The 13,615-nt window shown below is 37.6% G+C and overlaps 1 protein-coding gene across 3 annotated transcripts in view; it reads left to right on the forward strand.

Annotated features, from left to right (window-relative positions):
• The window catches only part of STK3 (serine/threonine kinase 3), a 138,197-nt gene extending 124,865 nt beyond the window's left edge, over positions 1 to 13,332 (forward strand). For 2 of the 3 annotated variants that reach the window (XM_087749075.1, XM_009469315.2), the window contains exon 11: positions 8,955 to 13,332. In XM_087749075.1, the coding sequence (XP_087605201.1) occupies positions 8,955 to 9,113 (159 nt within the window). In that variant the 3' untranslated portion in view covers positions 9,114 to 13,332. Of the gene's footprint in view, positions 1 to 1,839; positions 1,951 to 8,954 lie in introns of those variants that run through there. The other variant, XM_087749066.1, reaches the window with a different exon arrangement.
• The last annotated feature ends 283 nt before the right edge of the window (positions 13,333 to 13,615 follow it).

Raw genomic sequence — 13,615 nt, forward strand, 5'->3', positions numbered from 1 at the left:
AGTACTACAGAAAATGAAACTTGCTGCTCTCTAGTAAAGATGCCGGTAGCCTTGGGCAAGGGGATTGTTTCTCCCCTCCCACATCGCTACACGTCTCGTGCAGTGTCCACAGGCTGTGTGTTGGTGCTTAAGCTCAGGTAGGCTTGGCTGTCGTCCTCTCCCTGATCCCTCTCCCAAGGCAGTAACCCGTGCGCCTTTCCTGAGGCAGGGATCTCCTCTTAATGGTTGGACTCGATGATCTTAAGGGTCTTTTCCAACCTTAATGATTCTATGATTCTATGATTCTCCCTGCTGCGACTAACAGCTCAGTTAAATCTCTCTGCCTAGCCCTGGCTTTGTTCAGTTGCTGTATTTGAATTCTGCTCTTTCTGAGGTTTTGCAGGCCTCTCTCAACTGATGTCTCAGTTTTGCTGTCTTTGCTATATTTTCTTCCTTCCCCCAGGGATTAGAAAACTTGGCATTTGTTGCCTGTAAATTGCCCTAAGTTTCTGGACTATAGGATTTTTCCTGTCCATCTTGTACTGAAAGTAGCTGAAACCCATCCTCTGTTATACGTGACTACCAGAACGCTTTCTGCATGAAATAAAATAAAACCCAGCAAACAGTATGTCTATCATTTTTCCATTTATTAAAGATGATGTGTTATTTGCCTAGATCCTTTCTAAACTGGCTGTTTTAAACTGAACTGAATTTTCTTCCTTATAAAGAATATAACTGAATCAAGGTTGCTCAGCAAGTAAGATATAAATTTGAATGTGTGTTTTGGGTTGGGGGTGCGTCTCTCCTCCAACAGACTTTTTCTGTTACGAAAATTTAGTTTTGCTGTATCTGTTTTTGTTTCAGTTTTGAGGATCAACATTCTGTACTTCTAAGAAACTTGAGATTCACTTGTATTGTCCCTCACTAGGACGTTGAAGTTTAAGGTTTAAAATTCTTCTAGCCTCTTCCATTGCTCTTCAGGTTAAGTGCTTTTCTGGGTCTGCTTTTAACTTCAAGGTTATCTTTGTGCATGCATGTATCTTGTTGTGTCATAACTCATTATTCAATGTGTTTCCATTTTTCTTTCTATTTTTAAAATAATCTTAAATGGAACTATTGAAGAAAAATAGCTTTAAATGATACCAGTATGTATTTCATGAATTTGTAGATTTTAATACAGCTTTCTTTTTAACCTCAGGACTTCTATTTCATGTTACTTACGTCTTTAACTTTACTTTTCAATATAGATTTGCATTTACAAAATATTTTAGCAAAACTGGGAACATCTTTCATTTTTTGTTTTATCTTTAGGATGTTTGGGGGTCTTAACTGAATGGTTTTATTTTTTAAAATTACTCTCATCCCAAATAGTTTTTATCTTTTTTCTTAATCCAGCTTGCATGTACATGAGATTAGTAGAATTTTACAAAAATGTAATACTGTTATTTTCTGAACATTTTATAAATGATCCTCTCATGGAAGAATCGGATGTCAAGGAGGCAGTGCCTTAACTTGAGAAAACTTTTGAATATGAAGGTAACATTTGAGTTTATATAGCTGAATGATAACTCCAGCTTGCTGAAATGTGATACGTTGAACTCAAGGGCACTGTAATTTACCTGCTGATAGCTGAGCTCATTATGAAGGACAACTAAAAGCACTTGCCCTGAAGAGCTACAGCTTAATAGAGATAAAATGCTGACTTTTTGATACTACTTACTTAGTACACTAAGAGCTCTAGCTAAAGAATTCCTTTTCGTTTTAAAGCTTTATATCTTTGCTTGGTAATATTTGAAAAGGTGTTTGGGCGTCTTATCTTTGTTTGTTTTTTTCTTCCTGTGCTTTTTTTTTCTCCCAAAGCAGAAAAGGTTGGGGGAAATCCTGCATATTTTTAGATCAGGTGTGGTAGCTGCTTTGCTATCAGCACTGTGTGGGTATATTTGCAATCAAGCTTAAATAGCATGGTGAGTATCCAGATGGAGTGTTTTTCCTAAGCCTTAGATTATTTACTCTGTTGGGAGCTCCAGTAAACATTTATAGTATTCTTCAGGGCTAACTGTACCATTAAGCTTAGATGCCTGGTATAGAAAATCACAGTATATAAAAAAACCCCAAGATTTTCTCTAAGGCATTTCAAACTGTGAATTTCTGCCTGTGATTCTCTAAAAGTAATTTTTAAAAATGTCTGTGATGGATGATGCAATTCTAAAGAGAAGGTGATATCAAATTAAAGTATCATGCTTCAGTAGACTCAACTGTAGGCATGTAATGTAACAATACACTCTCTGTAAATGACATAGGAAAGAGGGAATGGTAGGATTTTTTCCTTCTATACACTGTTAAAATTAAATTTATTTATTAAACTTATTATCCATCAGATACCAAAGATTTGATCTCAAAGGTGCTTATTAATGGATGTTTACTAGCTGCCAGGTTTTTGAGATACATTGCTTGCCATTTATTTCCCCATGTTCAGATACTTCTATGTTGTTCTATTTATTTTAGTGAAAATTACATACCTCGCAACTACATGATCATCAGCTGCTATAGTAGGTAAACCCAATGTAAACGATATTTGAACTGCTTAGGATATGATAAAGCATTAATACACACTACATGACTCGTTTTGTCAGGAACTGAGTAAAATTGCAACAGGCAAGAGTTAGCATTATTGCCAATTTTACACTGTGTTTCATGACGATATGTGCTTTTATTTAGATTTCAGTTCCCGTAGTCAGGATTGCTCATTAAAGTTTTTGGCTACTAGATTTTTTTTCCCTGAACTTTTTAGCCTTTTTAATTGCAGAAACGTTTAGATTCTAGCTGCCTCCTCCTGACTCAGAAATGAAAAGGGAAATAAAAAGACACCTCCCTCCTCCTAAAAACCTCTTATTTTAGGAATCTAATTTTAATGGTAATTTAATGAAGGTGAAGGACCCAGCTCATGATTTTGGAATTTTAGGATTGGCAGTACTTAATGTGCTCAAAGGAAAGCCCTGGGCAGTATTCAACAAAGGTATGCAAATGATAGTATGCATTAATGCTATGGAAAACGTTTTTCCCCCCTTGGTGGTTTGCTATTGAAATGTAACTTTGTATGAAGCTAAGAAAAGCCTTCTAGAGCTGAAAAATGTTGATGGTGGTAACTGAGGTTTAGCTTTGTGTTATTAAAATATTGTACAGTTTTAATGTCTGCGCAGAGGGGGTTTTACTAGTGAAAATAGGAATTAATCATGGGACATTTATATACAATTTTGTCCCTAAAGAGACTTTTTAAAATTACGTGAACTTGTCCGTCTTTAATTTTCTCTCGGTGTCATGTGCTTATTTTACCCCAAAAAATGTTTAAGATAACTGCAGTCCTGCGGGATGGACTTTGGCTTTTGAAAGTTCAGTTGTTGGTCCTTCTCTCTCATAAATTGTCAAAAATAATGCTAGTAAATGACATCCTTTTTATATTTGTATAACCCCATGTTTCATGTTTTGCAACAAGGAGGCTTGCTCTTCAAATACCGTGCAAGAAATGCTTTCACTCAATCCCCCATCCGAGTTTGTTTTCTTGTGACTGATTAGCCCACTGTAGTGACAACAGGGGTGGGGATGACAACAAGTCCGAGCTCTGACGCGTGGCCAGTGGGTGTCTCGGACAGCTCGTTGCCTGACGCTGCTTGTACGAGGTCAGCACAATTTGCTCCATCAGCACAGGACATACAGCAGTTCACCCCTTGTTGCTGCACAGGAGCAGCTGAACAGACGGAATAACCATGGAGTATTTCCTTGCATACAGGCCTGAGAAAACTGCTACGTAAGTCAGATTCATGGATTTTGAGTTTGAATTTGTAGACCAGAAAAAATGATCAGAAAGGCCCACCTTGTACCTTTTGGATCCTGACCCAAGCCTAGCCTTTTACATTAGTAAAAAAGGAGTTTGAAATCATCAGTGGAGCTCATTCCATTAGAGAAAAGAAAATTCTGCTCAGCAGAGGGAAGGGAACAGCTGGAGAGAAAGAGTTTCTCTTACCTGAGGCCACTAACAACACAAAACAATCCAAGGCATGCACTGGTTAAATTTTAGAAAGTGCTATAGGCAACCCACTTCTGCAATTGCCTTAGAAAATTATTGTTGTTAGCCATTCTGTTGATAGTTCATATTGTAGGAATTACTAGCAGATGGGAAAACAGATGACTCAGAATACAGTATTAACAATCCATATTTTTTTAATCAAAGGTCTCTAATAAGGCGTGTTGCATCTGTAAGATTCATTTAAGCAGTTGCTAGGAAGAATTTGTTTTTTCAAGTAAACACAACAAACTTGATACAGATTATTTTTTGATTGAATATCTATTTTCTTTAACAATTTAAACCCTGAAAATACATTTGCTTGTTTTTGTTGCACCATCTTAATGGCAGTATTCCATAATTTAGTTTGATAGACTGGAGGTTTGCAATGGTAACTCATGCATTATGGAATTACTAATGAAATCTAATTTTATCATATTGAAAACATCACAGGCCTAGAGCTTTTATTTACCTCTGTTAGCTGTCAAGGGTGGATTAAGATTATAGTGTGCTACATCCACCAAAACTTTGGCTTTCGCCCCCTGAAAAGTTTGGATGGCTATGGATGTGTGCTGGCCAAGTGTGGCTAATGAGTTCCAGACTCTTTTCCAGACCCCTTCGCCTAAATCCATGGACCGCAAGCACCACTGAGTATCTCAGATGCATGTCCTTCCTCCTGACTCCTGTGCTGGACACAGGCGGAAGCTGGTAGTCAGGATTTGCATTGCACCCTTTGACTTGATGACTTCTGAAGGTCCATTTTTGGTTGTACTTTATCTCCTTCCTTTTCAGCCTACTGCTACAGAACTCAGGTCTGTGGCCAGGAACGCATATATATTTTCCAAGTGCCCATTTTGGGCTGAATTTTCGTCAGTATGATTTGACCAGGGTTGCGAACAAAATATGTAAGGTACAGTGTGGGTCATCCTGCAGGCAGAAGTAGTATTGACTGCAAGTAATTCTTCTTTGGTTTGCTGAAAATACTGACCCAAATGAAGCTGATCTACCTGGGATACAAGAAGTTAGACTGAAAGACCAAAAAAGTAAAAATTGTTGCACTTCCCTTGCTGAAGTTTGGTTCTGAGAGACGACCACATCAGTACGTGAGGAAGAATTCCTTGTGTGTCACTGTTCGAAGACGCGTTAAGAAACGCAATCGACCTGAAACTAGTATTGACCAGAGGAAGCTGAGTTAAAAGGTTTAGTTATGCTTTTGGTTCTGTGCTGCCCATCCCAGCTCAAGGTGGTGCTGCTGAAAGGACCTTCTGCCACTGGAAGCCTGGGTTGATGCACGGCTCCTTTCTGCACGGGTACCTTTCTTCCGCCAGGATTTCCCCAACATCAGGGAGAGGAGGAGGCAGAGGCAAGAGCTGCTGGCGCTCAGCTTGCACCACTGGGAGCTCGCCCCGCCAGGATGGCTGTTAGCTGGCCTCTTTGTAGGCGAAGTCAGCTTCCTTTGCTCTAGCAAAGCAGAGTCGAGAATTTCAGTGTGGCTTCTTTGGGTGCAACTGTGTCTTGAGAATCCATTGGGTTGTAGAAGAAATTATTCAGTGTTATCTGGCTCTGGAGATGTTTTTGCCTTGTTTTTTTCCTGGCTTCCCTTATACATTGTAACTCCTTTTAGTGATTAGGTTAAGAAATATACCTTTCAGGAGAAAAGGTTGTTTTTTTTTCTGTAAACACCTAATTTTTCTACTGGGAAACTGAGTATGCGTACCCACTCTAAAAGACTATATGTGTGTGTAAAACAGATTCATACACTTTCTGAATATTACGTGTTATTGTACGTAACTGATAGATCCATGGCATTATAAGTTGGAGGTCGGACTGTTGCTTTCCCAAACCCACTGGTTACCTGGTGATATGAAGGGTTCCAGTGAAGGCAAATGCTTTTACCAGGAACTCCAGTCACTGAAGACCTCTGTCGTGGAGGTGGCCCATCTTGACATGAATTGCTGTCTGTTGTGTGATTGTGGGTGTTTGATCTCCAGAAGGACATGATTGATTCCGTCATTTGGAGTGGCAGAAATTGAACTATCTATCATTGTCAGACAAATACTATCCTGATTACTGAACTGCTACAGTTTACAGCTTTTAAAAAGCTATCAAAATATAATTTAAAGCCTTTTTGAATTCCTGTAGCTTACACACCTGAATGCTCTCCTCTCTTTTCCCATTAATGCTGGTAGCCCTAGTTGTGGGGAATTATTTATGGTAGTTTAACTTGAGAACTGTTAGCAAGTGAAAGTGAGACTCATGCGCTCTATCACTTTAAGATTTTGAATCAAAGTATTTATCGTGCAGGGGATAAATTACATAGGAATAATCAAATATCTTGTTTGAATTATTTCTGCGCATCTCATTTGATATATTTGCTGTTGCATTCGGCATTTAGGCTTTTGCAGGCTTTGGGCTTCGTGAGGTAATATCTATAGCATAGGCAGTAGTCAAGAAAAAATATTTTGAAATTTACCAAGGAGACACATACATCCATGGACACACACACATCCTAGAGTCGCTGTGGCTTTTAGATGTGCTTAAGTGGTTTTCTATAGTACATAGAGCTCTCTGACTGTTCCTGCCTAGTCCAGCATCTGATGCCAGATAGATGAGACCTTCATAACTCTATTTTCCATTTCCTAATGTTCCTGTTTTCTGTTATTTACTTCCTTTGAATGTCCCGAGCATCAGCCATTCATACAGAGGAGTACTGCGGCTCCCTGGGTCCCCTGGGTGATGTGGTTGCGATCGTTCTGAACGATTCTTATTCCCTGGATTTAAAAATTCATTCTTTTTATATTTTAATTTCCAGCCCAGCTGTCTGTGATCTTTAAAGAATATTTAATTCTGTTTGCTGGCTCTGTTTCTTGATTGAAGTTTAAATAAAAACTCGCCCATCACATTCTTCTCTGACAATTTATAAAAAAAACATTTTTCAGTACAGAATAATTATGCAATCGCGTAAGTTGGAGTCTGTTCTATGCAGTGTAAGCTTGATGTCTACAGTGGTGATGAGAGGGAATAAATGGCTGCCCAGGCTGGCCCAGAGCGGGTAGGAGACTCCTTCAGTGGCAGTTCTCACAAAACACTCACACACGAGATTATTCACGGTGCCTTCCTTAATCCATTTGCTGGTCCATGGAGCCCCAAATATGTTTCTCCTCTCACACGTGCTAAAAACCATGGGGTTATTGCTCCTCTCATCTGTGCTGTGTTGGGATCAGTTAAACAGGGGAATATATATTAAATGGGAGAAATACAGTAAACTAGATGATATTTAATTCCTTGTGAGGCAACTCTTTCCCTCATAAGAAACAAAAGGTGTCATTTGTCCTTGGGAGTGACAGACATTACTGATGAGCTACTGAGAGCATCTGAGGTCTCTGAAGCTCATAGAAGTCTAAGGATCTTTGGTCCTGGAAGATATTTTGACATCTGGGTTTTAATTCTCATCTTCATTAGGAATCTCATTGTTAAAATGGCATTGCATGAAAATGTGCATCTTTTTCTATATGCTCTTCTATGAATTTCTGATCTCGCTCCCTCTTTATTAAGACTTTAAGTTATTTGTTTACTATGTACGATGTAGTCTATTAGTAGAAGTCATGAGGCTGGGGTCTGGACTGTATGTAGCAATACGTGTTACTAATTTATATACCTCAGATGCTGATAAAAATAAAGATGAAAAGTAGTATTTCATTCCTCAGGGAAAACAGATCAGACTGTATTGATGGAAGACTGCCCTAGATTCATGAACAAAGTATTGACTCATTAGTAGGATGATTCAGAAAATATTTTCTTTTTTTTTTTCTGTTGAGCTAGGTGGTGTGCTTGTTTGCAATGTCAGAATATTTGCAAACAAAATATAGATTATTGCTTTACTGGGATGAAATTATTTGTGCTATTTGAAATTTGTTGATGTTTTTCACACTCGGTGAAGAGTAATTGGCACATAGGCAATTCTGACAAGAGAGAAAATGCAGAGAGGCACTAGACTTCATCAAGGGGAAAAAAAAAAAAACATAGGCCAGCCAAAGGAACGTATTTCCAGTGTGGATCCTTCCCTGCAAGAGCAGCTGGGGCAGTAGTGCCTGACGTGCCTCAGTACCTGACAAGACTCCAACTTACTCGCAGCAGCCAGCAAGCCAGTGAAGCGATTTACTTGTTATATGACCCATCGCTCTTAATGAATGCAATGTAATGAACTGTTTAACATTTGTGAGAAAATATTTTTAGAAAGAGAAGAGCTTGGTCAAAGGTAACTCCCTCCCATGAATTCAGGAAATTTTTTCATGTATTATTTAAACACTCTGTTGGCAATTTGCTTTGACTAGTTCTGGCAGCAATCTGTTGAGGAAGACGGGTGCCTTGTCATTCTTATCAGAAAGTACCTCTAAATATCTGTCAGACTATTACTTACAGCAGCTGTCCCTATTTTTCAGGTTTCTACAAGAGACTGAAGTTCAGTTAGAAGTATTTGATTAAGCAATATAATTTATATACACGAATATAATGGTGTATACTGTGGCATGCTTTTTTCCAGCCTAATGAGTTAAACTCCAGCCCTATATTTATTTGCAAAGTGATTTTTTTTTTTTAATTAAATGTACTGTGTGTGTTTGTATTTTCATATGTTGTTAAATTATTTACTGTGGAGCATACTAAAGGCTTTTGGTTATATAAACAGTTATATATGTGTATACATATGCTCAAAGTGCGTTTAAAAAAAACAAACAAAAAAACACCACAACAAAACAACAACAAAAAAAAAATCAAAAAAACCCAACAATAAAAAACATTGCAACTGTAAACTAAAGGATTATGAAAGGTGATGGTTTTCATTTTTGTTATAAATAGTTTTTAATCTTTTTTATGTTTTGGGTTTTTGTTTGTTTGTTTGGTGGTTGTTTTACAGTTAAAGAATCTGAGTTTAGAAGAATTACAGATGCGATTAAAGGCTTTGGACCCTATGATGGAACGAGAAATTGAGGAGCTTCGTCAGAGGTACACTGCAAAGAGGCAACCTATCCTAGATGCGATGGATGCAAAGAAACGGAGGCAACAAAATTTTTGAGTTTGTTTTACTTTCAGAGATGATACCATGAGTCAGCATGGACACTGGTAACTTTGTAAGTCTGAAGGAATTCGATTATGAGAGTTTTCAAAAACCCAATCTTTTGAATTTTCCTTCACAAGCAATGACAATTGGAGCAGTGAAAGAACATACATATGCTGTTCTGCAAAGGCAGTGAAACACATTACCACTTGTTTATATTTTCAAATGTTTAATGTAATAGAAATTTAATCTGTTACTTCCCAATCTTTTTCAGGTGTATAGTGGTAACTTGGTGTTGTACATTAGGAGTTGTGTTTTGGAGCACCTGAAACGATTTCTTGATTGTGCAACACTACAGAGCCTTATGTTGCAATATATTTTCCTCCCACTTAGTAGCATATTTATTATGTAATCTTTGGTTATCCTATTTATTTTATGCCTGTTTTCTTTTTTATTAGGAAGTACTAGGATAATATTGTGGAGAGCAGAGCCAGATTAGATAAAATTGGAGTTGTAGTATAATGAAAAGAAGCTCACCACTGTATTATCTTTTAAAACTCTAATTTCAGCAAGCATCCCAGTTCAGGACAGCACTTGAATGTGTATCCAGCCCATTCATACCAGTAGGATGTAAGCATAAAATAAGTAATAGGCACATGTTCTTCTGCTCTCCTGAACCAGGGACTGTGGCTGTAGTTGAGCAATATACAGAGCATTCTTTTAAAGAGTATTCCTATCATTTTTACATACACTGAATGATCTCTCATTAAACAAGAAAACAAGTGCCTAATCAGTTTTGATTTTTCTGTTATTCAGGAGAAGCAATACTTGCAGTCACTCCTTCAGTGTAAATTTCCAATTGCTATTGCAATTCTGACCAGTATAAATCTCTATTTTGCGCCGTAGTTTTATAATGAAGTAACAGCTACACTTTCTAGATACGCTTTTTGGTTCATTTAGTTTTTTATCACCATTTTAAGGGGAGAGGGGAGTTATTAGTGGTTTGGGTTTGGTTTGATTTTGTTTCACGTTATAGATATGAAGGGAATAGTAATTTAAAAGCCAAAGAAAATCAACTGAATACTTTATATATAATAAGTACTGAAAAGAAGCAACATTTTGCAGTCCTCTGAGGGTTTTGTCCTGCAATCACTAAACATTCAAAATTCCTGTGGTCTTCTGTGGTAGATTTTGGGGAATCAGAAATGCAGGACCAAGCTCTTAATATCTTTTTACAAGTTCTTCTGTCTGGTTTATGTTGTGGGATATCTGGTAGGTAGAATTTACAATATTGCAAGAAATATTTCAGACTTAGCAGAAAATGTGATCCACTTTCTGAACAATCTACTGTGTTCTCTATTGATATCTTTACTTTGTTGCCTTTTGTGTAAATAACTTTACTGTGATAGTCATACTTCTTTAAATAATACAGCTGAAAAGATCTTTACATTCAGCCTTCAGCTGTTAAACTTTTAATGGTGACTACTGTATGGACATCTTCTGTTAAATGTTTTCTGGAATTTAGTAATCATCTCATACCTCTTAACATTTACCGTCATCATATGTGGACCATTTAGATGGAACAGTGCAGATTTTGGAAACGGTGCATTATATCATAAAGCTTATGCAAAAGGAAAACAGAAGTTTTTACAAGATCAGCATACTGCAGCCATGCTGGGACCAGTTCTTGGGTTTGAGCTGTATGCAGCCATTGTTGTCATTGTCATTCTGTGTGTGTGTGTGTGTGTTTGCGTGCACGCCACGCTCTGACATGTAAACCCTAGAGACAAATAAATTTTAATTGTGATTGTTAGAACAACTTTACCCTGAACTTTCTTCATGTTTCTTAAAGTAATGACCATCCCTTATGAAAAAGCAAGAACACAGAAGATCCATGAAAATTACTTGAGGCAAGATAAATGCACCTGGTGGTCTTACGCCTCACATTTATACAATGAAATGACGTAAAGTAAAAAATGGTATAATCGTATCACTCTGTCATTAGATTATAATCATAATGCAGCAAAAGATATCAGCACCAACCTCCCCCTATTAGTGTGGTTCTCATTTATTTAAAATTAATTTCTAATTCTTGAACTTTCTGTTCTCAAAAACTCAAAGGTGTGTGTGTGCATACATATATTTGTGTAGGTATACACACACATATATATATGCATAGCTATATGTATAAGAAAAAATATAAACCAGATTTAAACCATCAGGAGAGGAACCTAGCTTGCCTTTTCTTGGTGTGCCTTTTAAGCAAAGTGTCACTGTCCAGGCACTCTCGCTTGCATCATTAGCAGCGTTCTTTTCCCTTACTCTCTTAAACTTTTCCCACCAAAACTAAGACTTTGATTGTGACTAATGTGGCTTTACCGTGTAATAGACAATGTAATAAAATGATCACAATGTTCATATTTTGTGTATTCTGAAAACTTTAGTAATGCAGTGCACTAAAAATGAATTGCCTATCCAGAGGGACTCCAGTACAGGGCCATTTTAGACTAGAGCTGTTGCAGTCTGACATCTGAAAGGTATCAGAAGATAAAGGACATTCTTTCTTCACTCCTGATCTGCCTGCATAGAAACAACTCAAATAAATTTTGTGCACATGCATGCACACAGGTACGGATTATACATGCAGGAGAAAAATCTGAAACCCATGGAGTAAAATAAAAATGTAAACAAGCTACTTAAAATGGGTGAAAAATAGTTTCTGAGATACTGTAAACTGGGTAGATATAGGATGTTTGTGACCAAAGAATACTTTCACCAATTAATATGAAATTAGTAATGTTGCCCTTCTGATATGGTGCATGCTGCAGTGAGCGTAAGAGCTGTCTTTGGCTTCAGAAGCCAGTGTAACAGGCTCTAAATTATGTGCAAGTGTAACGTATAGAAATAGGGTTTATATTGAGAGATGGATGCAACTTATTTTTTCTTTCTTCTGTTTATATAAATGAATCAAATCATCCATGTTGATGACTACACATCTCTACTGGAGGATGAGCATCTCTGTAAAGGAAAGCTGATAGCACAATAAACAAGACATTTTAAAAGCAAGCCTTGCAGGAAATCTGATAGAACTACTGACAAGTTAACCTTCAGTAAGATTTTAACCAAGCAATTTCTTGTTTGCTTCTGACTTTGTATGTTTAGGTTTAGTAAGTAAAAAAAAAAAAAAGTTGAAAAATCAGTACTTATTACTAAACATTTGTAATAAAAGCTAATTTTTCATGTATAAATGTCGTCTTGTTGTTCATTCTAACTGAAGCTAAATCATGTTAACAGTAACCATTAATGTTCATTTCCATAGCCATCTCTCATGCTTTTTCCTTTCTATAATGCTGTGAGCCCAGCTGTGAGTGCAGAAAACCACAGCTCTCAAAGTCAGCTCTGGAAAGGATTTTTACAGCTCGACGTTGCTGCAAGCTCTCGAAGTCTGAGGATCTCAATGGAAGAGTATCAGGCCAGTCTGAGGACAGAAATCCTCAATACTTTGTGGAAGTCCCTCTCTCTGTGATCTAAGGTTGCTAAAGGCCTAATCCTGAGAGAGCTGAGCACCACCCCAATACGTTGGAAGTCTTCACAGACATCCTTTCCTTGGAGGTACTAGCGGACATGAGCAGCTTTAGGTGCTCCTTTGATTTTCTAGCGTAATGAGAACAATAAGTAATGGATAGGCTTCACTAGAAAAATTGAATATGTTTAATGTCTTAAATTTGATTCCATAGCCCATTTATTTTCTGATTTTTTTAAAATTATTCTCTAAGAATTTGCCCACAAAGACACTTTAGTAAAAGGGACTTGTGGACAAAACTCCTTAGGGAACCATGGTATGTCTGAAGTGACAAAATTCTACTGCTAATCTGAATTAATCCGACAGTTATTGGATATTATAATTATTTACTGTTTATCTACCGTAAATAATAGCTTGCCTGTATTTGCCCAGGTATATTTAGGTGGGAGCGCACGGTGGCTCAGGCTGCTTCTCCATCCAGTGCGTTGAACTTTCACATACAAATACGGCTCGAAATGAGTGAATCCGCGCGCAAGGACGTGAGAGAGCCTTAGTCGCCGTTAATAGGCACTGGTGCTTCCAAGCAGAATGTATACTGTACAACTTCTATAAAGCACTTCGTGTGCATGCTGTTTTATCAATGTGATACGATGAGGGTTACATTTTAAGTGTATATGTGGTTATAAAACTAATTAAAAAGAACTTATGATGTGAGGAAGTCTTTATTTCTTTGCATTCATAAATATCAACGGCTCCAGCTTACTGTGGCATTTCTTTCCGTAGTTTGAAAGGCAATGATGGATGTTCTGTAATATACAGCTGGCTGGGAAATTGGCTTGGGGATATTTCTACCAGGCTGTGGTGCAGCAGTGTTATGTCCACTATTGCCAATGAACGCCTTGGAGAAGACAAGTCCTGGGTAGCGCATGGTGTTTCTCACCATTGTATCGTGCTAGGTGAAGTGATGGCCTCATCTTTTGGAGGAAAGGCAAAATCA

This window comes from Nipponia nippon, unplaced genomic scaffold, assembly GCF_047370975.1.
Source record: "Nipponia nippon isolate SJK-2023a ecotype South Korea unplaced genomic scaffold, ASM4737097v1 scaffold_1, whole genome shotgun sequence".
Lineage (NCBI taxonomy): Eukaryota > Metazoa > Chordata > Aves > Pelecaniformes > Threskiornithidae > Nipponia > Nipponia nippon.